The sequence below is a fragment of the Melitaea cinxia genome, chromosome 18 (assembly GCF_905220565.1).
Source record: "Melitaea cinxia chromosome 18, ilMelCinx1.1, whole genome shotgun sequence".
Lineage (NCBI taxonomy): Eukaryota > Metazoa > Arthropoda > Insecta > Lepidoptera > Nymphalidae > Melitaea > Melitaea cinxia.
The window spans coordinates 13,833,135-13,850,567 of record NC_059411.1 but is presented as its reverse complement, the minus strand read 5'-3'; the positions used below and the strand labels follow the sequence as shown (position 1 = coordinate 13,850,567).

Below are 17,433 nucleotides of genomic sequence, written 5' to 3'. Positions count from 1 at the left end.
TTTTCACTTTGTATGTTTGTTTGTCTACATGTGTATCGTTTCGCAGATGGGAATTGAATGTATATTATAAAAATGCGCGGCGCGGCTAAGACTTAGCTCGACTTACCGGTACCATCGCGTTCAAAATATCAAAATATATTAATTTAATTTATTATCGGTATTTATCTATATGTACTGACTTATAAAGCTGAAGAGTTTGTTTTATTTAACTAATTAAAAATAACACTGATTTCAAGCAGTGTTGTATTCCTGTGGTGAGAAAGGTGACCAGAGCTCCTGAGTGGGATTGGGGGTAGAGTTGGCAACGCGCTTGCGACGCTTCTGGTGTTGCAGGAGTCTATAAGCAACAGTAATCGCTTACCAAGAAGTGAGCCGTGCGCGTATTTGCCGACTTAGTTCTAGTTGATATATAAAAAAAAGTTAGTTAAAGAAAAATTATTTTTATTTGGATAGGTATTTACCGAGGATAAAATTTTAGTACGGGTTTTTCATAAATTAGCGTGGGTGTAAAAGCGGTACAGCTGTTGGTGTTTTACAAGCCGTTAAACTACATTAGAACAGCTTGGAGGGTTAACCTTCACCCCTTCTCCTATACTTTAAACTCGGTAATAATACATAATTTACCGTCTACAAATAATACCGTCTACAAACAATAGGAAAGTAGCATGACAGATTATTCTTCCATGTTTCTACATAGGAAAAGAAATTAGGCTCATAAGTGGGATATTATGATATGCGGGAAGATTTTCAAATACGTTTTATATATTTTTTATGAATAAAGTACCTTCTTCTAATACTAAAATTTACGAATTAGGAACGAGAGTTGCATGATTTTGTATATATGTATGCAATTTTTATTAACTACTGTAGGTTTTTGCTTATAATATGTAAATATCTGTGATAAGATATTTATTTATTTTTTAAATATATTCATTAATATCCGTTAGATTAGATAATACTTATAAAAAGGAAATTATTTAAAATTAAGGAAGTTAGTTTTCAAAGAATTAATTATACTTAATCATAAAAAAAAAATCCGCGCAGGGTACAGCTAGTTGTTCTTATAAAAAATGAAATATTATCTTATAAAACTTAAATTTTAACTTATAAAACCGGTATTGAAATAAATTATTAAATATTTTAATTTGTATTCGTATTTCAAAATGTTAAGATTAACGTGTAATCAAAAATGTTTAAAAGGATTTGCACATTTAAATTAATTAAACAACAGGTTAACACAATTAATTAACGCCATAAATAAGAATGAACGAAATTCTGATTTGTAAAGGAATGGCTATTTTTATTTTTAACTAAGTAAAAAAAAGTAGGAGGTTTTCAATTCGATTGTACATTTTTGTGTCTTAACTCATGACTTTACTGGGTGTACTGATTGTGATGATGTGTGGTCCGATTTCATTCTGACCGCGACCTAGCTCGAACTTTTTGAATTATCCCTAGTAATGCGTATCTATTTAAGTCGTTAATTTTTCAATCTATCTGCGTTGTATTACTTGTCGATGTAAACTAAGCTGCGTGGCTACGGCAATAAAGAATATAGCCACCCCCTCTCTTCCCGTGGGTGTCGTAAGAGGCGACTAAGGTATAACACAGTTCCGCTACCACCTTGGAACTTAAATAGCTAACCGATGGCGGGATAGCGAAGACGGGCAGCAGCGTTTTAGATGCGACAAAGCCAGTCCTGCACGCCATTTTTGACACTAGCTTGTGGAGGCCTATGTCCAGCAGTGGACTGCGATAGGCTGAAGTGATGATGATGGTAAACTAAAGTCGGTTTTTTTACGAGCAAAAAAATTTATTAACATAGCCGTTTGTGTGTTCGTCTGTACACGAAGTGCGTTACACTGGTCCAAGATCGAGGGTTAGTGCGTGTCCTTAACTCGTAATAGGGCCCGTTCTCTAGCAAATACCAATTATAAAGTATTACTAGTCATTCTAGGTACTAGAATTAATGTCGCATTTAGTTGCGGAATATTATATAATAGGTATACCTATTTATTTATACTTTAAGTTAGGTGCTAATGGTGGTTTCCACAGATTCAGTAAATCACTAGAAATTATATACGTAATGTATCGTGTCGTAATAAGTTCACAATAATACATCAAAGTGTTTATACAAAAAAAAGTTATAATATAATTAGATATACTAGAACAGTTGATATATAAATAAAGATATGATGATATAAATAAGCACGTTTAAAATATACACACGCTTGTTTGTTCCTAAGGTACTAACGTAATGCTTTTTTAAAATAAGTTTTAATATTACAGCCAGGCTTTAGGGGAGAATCTATTTATTTAATTATTTGGATTTATGACTTCTAAAAATGTCAAAGTAGCACGGATGATTAAGTTTCTATCACATACGATGGAAATATCAGCCTGTAACATCCCACTGCTGGGCATATGCCTCTTTCTCTATGTAGGAGAAAAAGGCACAGAATGAAAATATATCAAAAAGCTTTAAAAAAAGTAAGATGTCAGTTGTTATTCAACACGGATTTTTATTGAGGATTTTTGAAATGAGGTGATTTTAAATTACTTTATTTAAAAATCAAAATCATCACTTCAGCCTATCGCAGTCCACTGCTGGACATAGGCCTCCTACTCAAGTTCGCGCCAGACATAATGGCGCGACTCATGTGTTTTGCCCATAGTCACCATGCTGGGCATGCTGACCGCAGGGCTGGCTTTGTCGCATCGAAGACGCTGCTGCCCGTCTTCGGTCTGTGTATTTCAAAGCAGTTGGATGGTTATTCCGTCATCCGTCGGTTTTTTAAGTTCCAAGGAAGTAGTGGAACTGTGTTATCCCTTAGTCGCCTTTTACGACACCCACGGGAAGAGAGGGGGCGGCTATATTCTTAACTGCCATAGCCACACAGCTTATCAAAAAAAAAAAACAAAAAAAAAAATGATGATTAAATATTTTTTACCGTAGATTTCTTACGTCGTCAAGTGAAACAATAGGTACAACAGATACGACGAATTTTAATTAAAGGCGGAATTGACGTTACATGGTTTTTGCTACGAGGTAATTAAAATCAGTTTTAAGTTTGAGTTGTTATTGTATAAACAAAGTTTTGTTTTACATAATTTTTTAATTTATTTGTAGTGTATGTGTGCAATGATGCTCACGCTAGACGCTGATTGACGCTGACGCAGTTGGCATTGATAGGGTTGATTTCATGAATCGAAATAAATTAGTCCTTTTTTTTTCGAAAATCCTCGTTTTGCTAGTATTGGGCAGCCTGTAATGTTTACAGTCACATTCTTTGCGGAGTGATTTATGTGTGACGTATGTAAAATTGTGCATGGTATTTGTTTGAAAGTACCGGATATTCAAGATTGAAGTAACACGAATGAGTGTTCAGATAATTCTAATGAAAATCCTCCGATCCTCCTTCCGAGTTCCGAGGCCTGGGGTTTGATTCCTGCCTCGAGTACGCGTTTTTTTTAAAATGTCTAAATTAAGGTATGTACTATGTGTAAGTCATCTGTTCCTTGAAACACAGATATTGTGTACGTCGTATTTTGTAAAAAAAGAAAAATAGAACAAAGGATAAACAGGCTTTATAAAACAAGAATAGTTTGTGTGGTAATAGGTATGGGTGACGATCCGTTTGCGCAACGGTTGACGCACTGACTGTTGCGCAAGCGCTCGCGGGTTCGATTCCCGCTCACGACGGACATATATATCGACCATATAGATGTTAGTCGTGGTCTGGGCGTTGTGTTTGTGTATTGTGTGTTTCCGGACCCCCAGCACAGGAGAAAATCCTACTGGGGGATCTTTCGAGTGTGTAGCGTTTATTAATATTGAAAAAAAAAAAGTTTATGTGTTGTTTTTAATTCATAAGGTTTATTTTCAATTCTACTACAAATACTGCTGCTTTCAATTAGTGTGACGGGTAACAGGTAGCCATAACTACTCCTTAGGTATTACTTATGTTGGACCACAAAGCTTGCTTATGATATTAAGAACGACGATAGTAAAAAGTACAATTAGAGGAAGGTGCAGAAAGGCGGTCTTATCTCTAAAAGAGCGATGACTTCCAGACAATCTTTAGATATAGGACAGTGCATACATGTGATGTTAGCAACAGACGGACCGTACGCTTGTTTGCTCCCCCAGTGCTATAAAAATATACATAACTATAATATAAATTTACAATAGTTATTTATTTAAAAACATAAAATGAAACTATAACATTGAAATAATAATATATTATATATGTATATATATATATAATATAATAATATATTCTACGAGATGGTTGATACAAGACTTTATAAAATATGTATTATAATAATTTAATTGAAAAATAATCAAATTGATGAGTCGATGATTACACTGTTCCCGCATTCCATGCATTCTTCCTTCGTAAGCTGAACTCTTGCTTTACGGCATGGTAACTCTACTTGTTACTATATAAGTAACTATTTCTATTGCAGATAGTCCAGTCCATAATAATTAACAACAACCAAATATGATAAGTTGTCATTGAGAGATAAAAAGAATCAAACAATATTACTTTCTCATGTTAATTAATGTCGAAAAAATCAAAAAACATTTCGCGACATTTACTTTTGTTATATCACTAAAAGAAAACATCTTTTAAAATGAGTGTCTAAGTTAATTCGTTAATGTTTTCATACAGGTACGTATGGGACTTGTAAAAACACAGTTCATTTATTATTCCGCGTTATGTTAATTTGTGTAATACTCTTGAGTTATTACGCCCGCATATAAGTGTTTGTGATTTCAACAGTTTTTTTTAGATTAAGTGTGTTGTTACTATGTTATTCTAGGTTAATGTACAATGAATATTCAAATACGCTGTTTACAAACAAAAAATTATACGTTCAGATAAAAGACAGATAATTTTTGTTATGGTAGGTTAAAGTATTTTTTGTTGATTTTTTTTTGAGGTTGTCCTCCAAAATAGTGCATATTTAGTTAATATTCCGACATTTTAGACGTTTTAGTCCGATTTCAGTGATTATGCTGCTGCAGTTCTAATCTTAACCAAAAGTTCGTAGCTTGAAATCTGAGTTAGCACTTACAAGTTGTGGTTGCAAGAGTGGTGGTGTTTTTTTTCGAAACTAAAAATAACAACTTAAATTAATCGATGAAATACACATTTTTAGGTATAAAAATTAAAAAATATTCGTCAGATCTTGCTCAAAGTTATGAAGTAACAAATATAAAAAAAAAAAACAAATTGAGAATCTCCTCTTATTTGATGTCGGTTGAAAATATTGGCTTTTCTTTTTTCTTTCTTTCTTTCTTTTCTTTCTTTTTAATTAAAGAAATACCAATTTGAATGTTTAAATTTTTTTTTGAAGTTATGTCTTCTAATATAGCATACCTTAGCTATACAGAAAGACCATGTTTGGTCATCAAGTGATCAGCCCATACAGCCCATCTTTGTAAAGGTAGGCTCTATATTTAGAGCGGCTAATGTCAGGGTCCAGAGGTGTATGACCGAGGTACCGTAACTAAAAACCTGTTGAGATCGCGTTCGTTTTGAGATTAGTGCTCACTGATGGATTTTTATATTATAACTAGCTGACCCCGCAAACGTTGTTTTCCATATATGTTATTAATCCCCTTATTACCCCCCCCCCCTCCCTTATAACTTAGAGGTATGAAAAATAGATGTTGGCCGATTCTCAGACCTACCCGATATACACACAAAATTTTCTAAAAATCGGTCCAGCTGTTTCGGAGGAATATTTTAACTAACATTGTGACACGAGAATTTATGTAATATAAGATTATGCATTAATTATGGTTGTTAATAAAACGTAACCGCTAGCAAAGCTAAATAAGTAAATAAATAATTAAATTATTATCATCATTACAGCCTATACAGTCCACTGCTGGACATAAGCCTCCACAAGTTTACGACAAAAATAACGTGAACTCATGTGTTTTGCCCATAGTCACCACGCTGGGCAGGCGGGTTGGTGACCGTGAAATTATTATATTTAATGTTAATGTTTTTATTGTGTTTTATTTTTTTTACGTAACGGTAAGTGAAGTTAGGTGGTCACCAGCGAGTTTCGTTTTTTGTTCATACATATAACAATATTTTTTCTCTTTTAAGCAGTGTTGTGTTCCTGTGAGTAAGGTGAACAGATTTCCTGGGGGGATTGGGGGTAGGGTCGATAACGTGCTTGCGATGCTCTTGCTGTTGCAGGCATCTATAAGGTACGGTAATTGCTTACCATCTGGAGATCCAAATGCTTATTTGCCAACCTAATCGTATAAAAAAACCTGTCACCTTGTCTATGTGTAACATGCTTAAGAAACGTTATAAAATAAAAGACTGACAGCTTCCAATAGAATATTAATAAGTTTAGGCTGTTGAACAGTTCATGGATACAAAAACTGACGTATAGCCGACGTCAGATTAGTATCAAATAACTTGACTGGATGTGCATTTCGATTTACGTAATAAAAAATGTTGTAACACAATCTATGAGCTCGACTTTAAATACTGTTACACTTATTTATATATTTTTATATGTAGGTATACAAAAAACCGTTAGACGTTGGAACAGACGGGTCCTGGAGTGGAGACCGCGTCTTGGCAAACGCAGTGTTGGGACGTCCTCCGGCCCGTTGGACCGACGATCTACGTTAGATTGCCGGTGTAAGCTAGATGAGGATTGCGGAAAACCGGGACGCCTGGCGCGAATTTGGGGAGGCATATGTCTAGCAGTGGACTGTGATAGGCTGAACTGACAGACTAATAAAAAAAATGGTTGTCTGTAAAGTCAGTTTATGGACGATAGTTTTACGTGATAACGTCATAAAGAAACATTGATGAAATATTGCTTACTTTGAATTGAATTATCACTGAATTATTTCGAAATTCTAGCTCTGATGTCACGACAGAAGAGAGATAAATGTTTCACAAGCCAAGGCTTGGGTCGATCGTGACTCTATCGCTTGTTCCGCGCTCTCGCTTCCACGCTCAGGCTCAGGCGGAACGTGACACTTTTTCGTGCGTGCAGCCGGTGTTCATCGATTTATTAGACGTTATTACGTCAAAAATATTTATTGTTTTGTTTTTAAATGAGATGTGAATTATCTCAAATTTGTGTACTGTTAAGAATGAATTATGTTGGTTGTTCTCTCCTATATCTATATATCTCTCTTAGCTCTTGTAATAAAAGAATTCTAAATCAGTTTTTGTATTCATTTATTTTTAAGTAATGAACTTATCTTTATAACGTTTACAGTATTTTTATAATTATAATAACATTATTTTTCTCATAAATTGTACTGGTAACATTTTGACCAACTGAATAATTCTAAACTTTTTGTCTCTTAACACATTAAATTCTAAATGTTTTGTCTCCTAACACATTAAATTCTAAACGTTTTGTCTCCTAACACATTAAGTATTTTACTGTAATTATATTGTAATTTAATTTATCTTTCAAATAGTTGTATTAATAATTGCGTTTGTTTTTCATTTAACATCGATAAGTAAAATCACTACGTAGTCAAAAAAATAGTCAATTAAATACACATTATTAGGAATAACTCAAAAAGTACTCATAACTAAACGAAAATAATTATTAAATTATTGGAGTTGTCAAGGAACTCCGATAATATAAATGGCAAATAATTATAATTATTAAAATTGGTACCATGTAAAAAGTTTTGAGGTGACACAAAAAATACAGTCTATTAGAGAACCTCCTCATTTTCTCGAAGTTGTTTAAAAATAATTAGTCTATAAGTCATATATTATTATATTGTAAGTTAGTTTTGGATTTAATCATCCGTGGATCAATCATGGATCACCGTTTTAGCTCTTAAAATTTTATAACCGTTTTAAAATGATAAAAATTGTTCTATTTAGATTTTGTAGTTCATTTAAATATTTATAACCGACTTCAAAAAAGGAGGAGGTTACTCAATTCAACTGTATATATATTATTTTATTTATTTTATACTTTATTGTACACCACAAATATATTACAAATAAAGGATAAAGATAGTTACAGACAGTGAAGTACAATGGGCGGACTTATGGCTAATTAGCCATTTCTTCCAGACAACCCAGGCATAAAAAGGAAACTTATTATCTAAATTGGGTAGGTGGTGTAGATGTATAATAAACTTACATACAAATGTCTACATTCTAATACTTATAATAAAATAAAGAATTTATTATTATTATCAGTATTATAATAAAAAATACATAAATAAATAAAAAGAAGAATAAAAATATAATATACATATATTCTAACATAAACTAATAAAGTATGCGAGCAATGAACGTAAATTGAAGATAACAATTAAATGAAATGATAAAAACACAAATATACATATACATATATTACAAACAAAATGAGAAAAAAAAAGAAAAGAAATTGTACCATATTACACGAAATCGTCCCCATCTTAAGATAATAATTCTTAACGTGTATTTATATTATAATGTATGTTCGGGAATAACTTCGTCGTTTATGAACCGATTTTGATAATTCTTTTTTTGTTGGAAAGGAGATATTCCAAGAGGGGTACCATGGTAAAGAAACCAGGATATGATGATGGAACCCAAGAAAAATCGAGGGGAATCCTCGAAAATTGTAGTGACAACTAGTGCGTTTGTTAATTTTTTTCGTCTACTTATGTTGTATTACTTGTCGATGTAATTGGTCGGTTTTTTAACCGACTTCCAAAAAAGGAGGCGGTTCTCAATTCGACTGTATTCTTTTTTTTATTTATGTTACATCAGAACTTTTGACCGGGTGGACCGATTTCGACAAATTTTTTTTAATCGAAAGGTGGTGTGTGTCAATTGATCCCATTTAAATTTATTTGAGATCTAACAACTACTTTTTGAGTTATATCTAATAATGCGTTTTTACTTGACGCTTTTTTCGTCGACCTACGTTGTATTATATCACATAACTTTTTACTGGATGTACCGATTTTGATAATTCTTTTTTTGGAAAGGAGATATCCCTAGTTTAGTACCATGTTAAGGAAACCAGGATTTGATGATGGGATCCCAGAGAAATCGAGGGAAACTCTCGAAAATCCGCATAGCTTTTTACTAGGTGTGCCGATTTTGATAATTTTCAATTTAATCGAAAGCTGATATTTATCATGTGGTCACATTTAAATTTGATCGAGATCTGATAACTACTTTTTGAGTAATCTTTGATAACGCGTAGTTACTTGACTATTTTTCGTCGATCTACGTTGTATTACTTGTCGATGTAATTGAAGTCGGTTTTTTTTCGTTTGCCTGCAAACACAATTATTTCATTTGCTAGCAAACACAATTATTACACACACTTATATTTACACATTATCATATTGTTTATTTCCTCAGTATAATATATAGTTTTTAAACTTATTAATTAAAATTAGTATAAAGTCTAGATTTCAACAAAATCAGTTATTAGGCTAAAAAATTACTTAATTACATTTTTAAAGTGAAATTTAATTTACAAAATTAATAATAAATCAACTGCTGTTAAATTTCATTTAAGATTTTCTCTAATCAGGGCCGGCTTCAGAAGATACAAATTACAATCCCGGGGCCATGAGTAAGAAATGAAATTAAAAAAATTATCAAAAGTTCAGTAATTAACAATGTTTTTTTTTGACTTGACTGAAACAAATTTTCGTAGTACTCGAAAAACAATTAGAGGCTTTTTTTCTTCGTTGCCCCAGTGCCCTCCGTACCTCGAAGTCTAACCCTGTTTCTAATCAGTCAACATCGAACATATTGGATTTGATATTCTTTCACATCACAGATTTTCGATGTGGATTTAATGTTATATAAAAGCCAACTTAAATCTATTACCTATAAGGTTTAATTTACATTCTATTAAATAATGTATAATATAGTGATTAGTGCTAATGACATCTTAAACTAAATCTCATATTATCTCATCAGTCATTTGACAAGAACATCATATGGACTTAAAACAGCAATTCAGCAATTCTTTGATTTTACATACCAGAGTTAGATAGAACAATATTATCATTAAAATTCTAAATATCACGTAAGTAATGTTAACCGTCAACTTTTTATTTGAAGCCTTATTTCTTTTAATTCTTCAAAAACGTTGATCTCATTTCGTTGTTGTTGTTACTTTCGTTGATTCTTGATACTTTAAAATTTCTAATATTCTTGTCGAGTATTTCTATTTTGAGCATTACAAGTTATTGATATTTAAAATAGCTCTCCAGCAAAGTATGTTTGCGCTTTCATTTCTATTTGTTGTACTTTCGACGTAACACCACCAAGGAACAAAAGATGCAAATCTATAACATCATTAGCACTAGAATATTGGCTTTTGTTTTGAAAGTCACAAAACTTATCTATGTTTTGAATTAAATTAATCTAATCTAGCTTGATATAAGGTTCAAGTTTCATCGCCCTCATGATGTCCCCAGTGACAGAACATCTGCCAGCTTGCATGATAACTCTCGGGTCCTCCTTGCCAAAGACCAGCTGTTTGAAATAATGCTCGTTCAGGGTAAAGGTCGTATCTGGATCCTCATCTGGCTCACCTTCATATACAATTACTTTGTTTAAATCTAATGCTGGAACGAGAAATTTTAAGAGGTTACTGCTTTTGTCGAAGACTATTATCTAAAATGATGATTATAATTTTATTTGGGCTGAAATTAATAGTAATGAGTTTTTTGACTTTAGCGATTTAATTTTTTTTATTTAAAAATGACTAACAATGAATATGGCAGTTTTTCCGTGTTACATGTCATCTATCATACAAATAAATAAAATTGGAGTGTCTGTTTGTAATATTAAAATAACCGCTTTTTTCTTAATCCATATGGATGTATGTAGGATGTATGTAGACGCGGTACATATAGGTACCAAAATAACATTTTTTATATATTTGTCTGTCTGTCTGTCTGTTTGATCCGGCTAATCTCTGAAACGGCTGGACCGATTTGACGGGAGTGGCAGATAGCTGTTGTAATAAGGAGTAACTTAGGCTACTTTTATTTTATTTTTTATTTTGTCTCTGCGAACAGAACAAATTATTGTTGTATTTTGTTAAATTCCACGCGGCCGAAGTCGCGCGCACAGCTAGTATATAATATATATATAATGATAATGTCATTCCAAAACATAACTATTTGTGTAAAGTAATGTAACTATTTATGTAAGTAATATCAAAATCACATATTATTCAATTTTTGAAATTTATTTATTTTATTATAAGTCTGCGAACTGACAATAACTTTTTTGTTAAATTCTACGCGGGCGAATTCGCGGGCACCGCTAGTATTAATATAATGAAGCTGAAAAGTTAATTCTTTATGTTTGTTGAAACGCGCTAATCTCAGGAACTATTGGTTCGAATTAAAACATTCTTGTTGTGTTTGACAGCCCAGTCAACAGAACACTATTACTCCGCCCATTTACCGAAAAAGGATTTCCCCCAAGTTAACGTGTGTAGCGGGACACAGCTAGTAAGTAATAAATAAATTAATATGGCTAACAGACACGGTCATCTTAGATCTGTAACTAACTACGTACCAAATTCCAATACAATCCATTCGGTAGTTTTTGTGTAAAAGAGTAACGCATTCACCCATCTCACAAACTTTTGCATAACAAGACAGTGAGAAGTCACTGGATTTAAAGGGCGCAGAATTGGAAGGAGAGGCGAGGATTGAGGCCTATGTCCAGCAGTAGACTGTTGGCTGATGGATGTATAATATTAGCAGGATAAATTAAATTACTTACTCCAGGAATAAACAGATGTGCCCTTAATAATGTTAAAAAGGAAGACACCGCCTAATTCCCTTGCCTTTTCCGGGTCCACGCTTTGTAACTTGCTTTTTATCCTGGCCACCAGATCAGCTTTGCTTTGGCTGGAGTGGTCGCTTTGGGATGCACCCTATAACAAGAATACAAAAAATTCAAAAATAAAATTTACTTTATTTTATCAGGCTTCAAAAGCACTTTTAAATTGTTATTTTAGAAATAAAAAAAGACATTAGTTTTAATTAATTCGGAATATAGTCTTTGCAGAGAAAAATCGGCAAAAACTCTGAAAATTAATATAAAATTAGTACAATCCTACATGAAATACAGCGCCACTAAATCCATCCATGAATAATAATAAATAAATAAATATCTACACAATACACATACGGTCGTCTGTTCCTAAAGTAAGCAACTTAATGCTTGTGTTATAGGTAACAGCCGACTGGTATAGCTATATTTTTTTTCGATAAACATACTTATAAATAATACATATATAAATATATAAATAAATATATATATCACACCCAGACTCGGGGTGGGAATCGAACCCACAACCCCCGGAGCAGAAAGCAGGGTCACTACAAACTGCGCCAACGGGCTAGTCATTATTCATTCATCCATATTTTTTATTAATATGTTCTCGAACATAATAATATGCTTAGCTATTAAATTGTTTTTAATAAAAGCTTTAAATTTATTTTCTAGCAATTTCAAATCGTTTGTGGGATGATGTTTGTTATAAATATATGTGAATACCATAACCTATTATGGAAATGTCTTATTTAAAATAACGATGTTTTGTATTGTCTGAAATTAGTAACTTCTTGCAGATGTTATAAATTTTTCAAGCGAAGATCTCTTTGTCAGAAAATTGGCTCGTGTTTTGGATAGTCTTTCGCTTATTGGATTTGTAACTCCTTTTTAGGTAATAATGACAGGAAAATTCTTGAAATAATTTATGCATGTAGGTAAAATAAAATTGTGTGAAATTAAAGTGAAAAACTTTTTGAATATAAAACCAAAGCCTGTAAGATTACATTCGTAATAAAAATTACATTTAAGTAATCCGGGTTCGACTACCAGTCGTACTGTCGTTAGAGCGTGCAGTATGGCAAAAAATAGTCCAAACCCTATTTATAATACCTATATAATTATCTTATAACATACACACACGGTGGTCTGTTCCTATGGTAAGCAATGCTTGTGTTACAGGTAGGGTTGCCAACTTTTTTTGACAAAAAAAACGTATAACATGGTTTGGATAGGAAAAAATAAAGTATTTGGAAGAAAAAAAAAGTATTTTTCAAATTTTATGTTTTTATTGCTTTAAAAACGTATTTTTGTGTGCCTTTAGCACATACTAACAATTTTTTGTTATGTTTAAATGTTTCAAACTTATTTAACAATCAATATTTAAATTTATATAAATAAAAATTCGTTTCTAATTAAATTTATTGACGCTATATTTCTCTCTTCTCGCTACTTTAGATTCATTACTAAAAAAACCCTTTCAGTGAAAGCTTAAGTAGTGGGAACAGAAAGTAAGTAAGAAAATTTTTTTTATATTTGGTAAGCTATCAGGTGCATTTTTAAGTATATATTGCCATTTTTCAACTGTACTTTTCACTGAAAATTCTTTATCATCATTAGCGATTTTTATTTGGATCTCTTTAAGTCTTATACATTCGGATTATATATCCTGCATCTTAATATTTAATCCGTCTTGTAATTTAGTTTTTATAATTATCATTTCAAAATGTTCAAATTTAACCGCATTTTTAAGGACACGTTAGGAAGTATTGAAAGCCAGTTATCTTCGCTAAGGTCAAACCATTTTTCCAACCATTGAATCCTTAACTACATATAAACAAAGCCAACGGTCAATTTTTCTACAATATCGTTGATAGTGAGTAGTGACATCTTTGACAAATGTCAGATTGTCACCTGTCCTGTCACATTCAAAAAACACCACATCTGACATCTAACATTTCGTTCAGTAATTTTAAATCCTTTCCATCATCCTTTTTACCTTATGTGTACCGTTAAATAGTTAAGTACCCATAATGAGTATTTTGTTTCACGCATCACAGTAAAGATTGAAAATAAAGTATTTTAATATACTTTATTTGTATGCAAAAGTATAAAGTATATTTACCAAAAATAAAGTAGAATACTTTATTATAAAGTATGGTTGGCAACCCTAGTTACAGGTAACAGCCGACTGGTATAACTAGATATTTTATTATTTTTGATAAATATATATAGAAATAGTACACATATAAATACAAATATTACACCCAGACCCAGTCATTTGTTAGTGCTAATTGTAGTTAAAATAATTAGAAATCTTAAATAAGGGACTTATAATTGTTAGATTGGTAACTTAAAAGTTTTAAACTATTGACTTAGAAGTATTACATAACATTCTTTACTATTATTAAATTAGTATTTTAAAAGTGATGAATAAATTGAATAGCGTAAGATACAAGTTCGTTGACACTTTTTATTAGATTACGTAAAACAAGAACGCACTTGACTAACTACGCATTACGTACGTAATTTATGAGAAATACTTTGAAACGCTTAACGGAAGTTAAGCGTAAAAAAATAATAAGTCCAAATCTAAGCTAATCGATGATATCTAACAAAACTAATAAGTCCCAATCTAGTCTAATCTATGATATCTAAATAAACTAACTAAAAAAATTTAAAGAATAATAATGGGCCCCTTATTTTACTTGACTGCAATAATTTGTTAAGTATCGACATGATTCCTATGTTAAACTCATAATTATATTTAAAAGCTTAACTACCTATAAAAGCCAGTAATCTTCCCAATGTTAGGGCCTATCCCATGAAAGATAAAGGTTGAAACTTTATTAGACACACTGTACACATTAAAGAACCGCACAAAAATGAATTTAATAATTTATTTTTTTATAAATAATATTAAATATAAATTGCTAAATTTTATGTAATCATTATTATTATTAGAAATCTTTTTATAGCAATAAACAAACAAAACATTGAATTTTTATTGAAAAGATATACATGAAATTAAAATATCACTTACTCGTTACATTACTAAAACATTAATTAATAATGAAAGTCTATGATCAATAATACTATATTGTATTTTAGCACCTTCTGTGTTCAGAATAATTATTTCAATTTATCGAGCTTAAGATTAAAAGTTATATTTAAAGTAGCACTGATTTCGTGGTAGTTATTACAATATTTCACAGTATTGTTTTCTTATGTTTACACGAATTTCACTCATTACAATGAAACAACTTTTTTGGAAATTAAATCCTCCCGTGAATACGGTTGCTGTAAAGTATCCGAAACGTTGGGCATCTACAAAACTTAGTAAGCCGCGATAAAATCCGAAAAGTTTTTTCATTGTAATATTTCACAATGTTCAAGATATTTCAATTAATTTAACAAAACAGTTTACTAAGTTGCGATGCTAAACGAAACTTTATAAAATTAAATTTAATAATATCCTATTGGATTTGACACTACAATCTTTGCTTTCTAAATAAAATTTTATACATGGAATTATTTGTAACAAATAAAAATGATATACAAATTTTTTCGAAAATTATGTGCATGGAATTAGTGTTAGTTAAATAATTAACTTTTATTTAAATTATAAATTATAAATATATTAAATTAATAGATAATACAGTACTCACCATGTTGTGTGTCAGGTTTCGTTCTGGTGTGTGCGGCAAGACGTCGGATGCTGACTTTCACCTGATTGCAACATTTGCATGGTAGGGTCACCATAATACTGTGTACTTTCTCCAACAAAAACCAATAGAAAAAACTATCGATTTAAAAGTGCGTACGTACACGTAGTAACATAACAGACAAGCGATAGAGATAAACTGTTTTTTTTACGTCTATATTAAATTATAATATATCGGAATAAATATAAATTAATGTGAAATTATTTATATGTGGATTATTATGAGACTAGAAGTGAGAATAATTTCTACAAAATTTCTTTTCTTGTTTACTACTAATAAAAAATCATTTTATGTACACGACAAAACCTCCTTGGTTTCGTCGAAAAAAGGCACTTCTTGGAGAGGATATACTACAGAATGTCTTTATTTAAAGTGTGAAGCTAGCTTATAGCATGGTTATTAACATAATAATTGCGTTTTTTTTTTTTGAATATCATATCAAAAATTGACCGCTCCAGCGGGGTTCGAACCCGCGCCTCCGACATACCGTGTCGGCGCTCTAGCCAATTAAGCTATGGAACGATGCACCCGCTCGAGCGAAATTTTCGATATGATAATTTTTAATTTCGGTTTAAGCGAACCGTGGCGCCGTCTATAGTGAGCTCTTTACAGAAACCCGTAACTATTCAAAGTTTCGTATTACAATGAAAATCTTTGACAGGAGACGACATCGTGCTATTTTTAATATCTAAGATTTTATTTTTTTGTGTTACCCACATTAGGAATTCTAAACATTTTTTTTTGAATATCATATCAAAAATTGACCGCTCCAGCGGGGTTCGAACCCGCGCCTCCGACATACCGTGTCGGCGCTCTAGCCAATTAAGCTATGGAACGATGCACCCGCTCGAGCGAAATTTTCGATATGATAATTTTTAATTTCATAAAATGTTTAGAATTCCTAATGTGGGTAACACAAAAAAAATAAAATCTTAGATAATAATAATTGCGTTGTTAGATTACACGTTGTTACAGAATGGGTTGAAGAAATAAAGGTACACTGCTCGTTCCCCGCAGGTGATAAGGGTGATAATATGTAGCCTATACGTTAATCCGAATTCTTAATAATATTCGTGCCAAATTTGAAGTAAATCCATGCAGTACTTTTTGAGTTTATCCCGGACATACATACAGACAAACAGACAAAAATTTTAAAAACTATATTTTTGGCTTCGCTATCGATTGTAGATCACACCCCAAGTATTCTTTTAAAAAAATATTCTGAGTACAGTTTTGACTTTCCTACCATTTTATTATATGTATAATAGAATAATAGATAGTCTTACTCGTATTCTACGTGACATTGTCGAAATCATCTGTGCTCATTTGGCACTATTGAAAGCCATTAACCCCAAAGAAGAAGATGAAGATATAGGCTTACATAACACCGGCACTTACGGTTTGTTTATTTATCTGCTAATTATTGTATGTCTGTTACTTATAAATACTATTATTTATAATTCTAAATAAATATTTACCAACAATGCGTTGCCTTCTAAAGTAGCCACAAAATTTTCAACTATATTTTTAATAATTAAATAAATAATTTTAGTACACACACGGTCGTCTATTTCTAAGATAAATATTTTAATACCAGTATTTCAGGTAATAACGACTGATATACATAATATTTTCTTAAAAAATGTAAATGTGTTTAAGTTTTTAAACTACACAAAGATTATAAGCTAGTAGTAATATAAAAACCTCAATTAAGTTAATTCAAAATATATTAAGGCTTATGATAACAAAATATATTTTGTTATCATAAGCCTTATGAGTAAATAAGTTGTAAACGCGACTCCATTCGTGTTTCCATAATATAACAATCAATATCTCTTTCAAGTAAAAGTGCTGAATATAGGGATAAAATTTAC

General features: G+C 31.5%; 1 protein-coding gene across 1 annotated transcript; it reads right to left on the bottom strand.

The window, feature by feature from the left end:
• Window positions 1-10,403: 10,403 nt before the first annotated feature.
• On the bottom strand, window positions 10,404-16,863 carry LOC123662141 (fatty acid-binding protein-like). The gene is made up of 3 exons (XM_045597026.1): window positions 16,846-16,863; window positions 11,781-11,934; window positions 10,404-10,606 (listed from the first exon to the last, which is right to left on the bottom strand). The coding sequence occupies exons 1-3, from the start codon at window positions 16,861-16,863 to the stop codon at window positions 10,404-10,406; spliced, it is 375 nt and encodes a 124-aa protein (XP_045452982.1).
• Window positions 16,864-17,433: the final 570 nt, after the last annotated feature.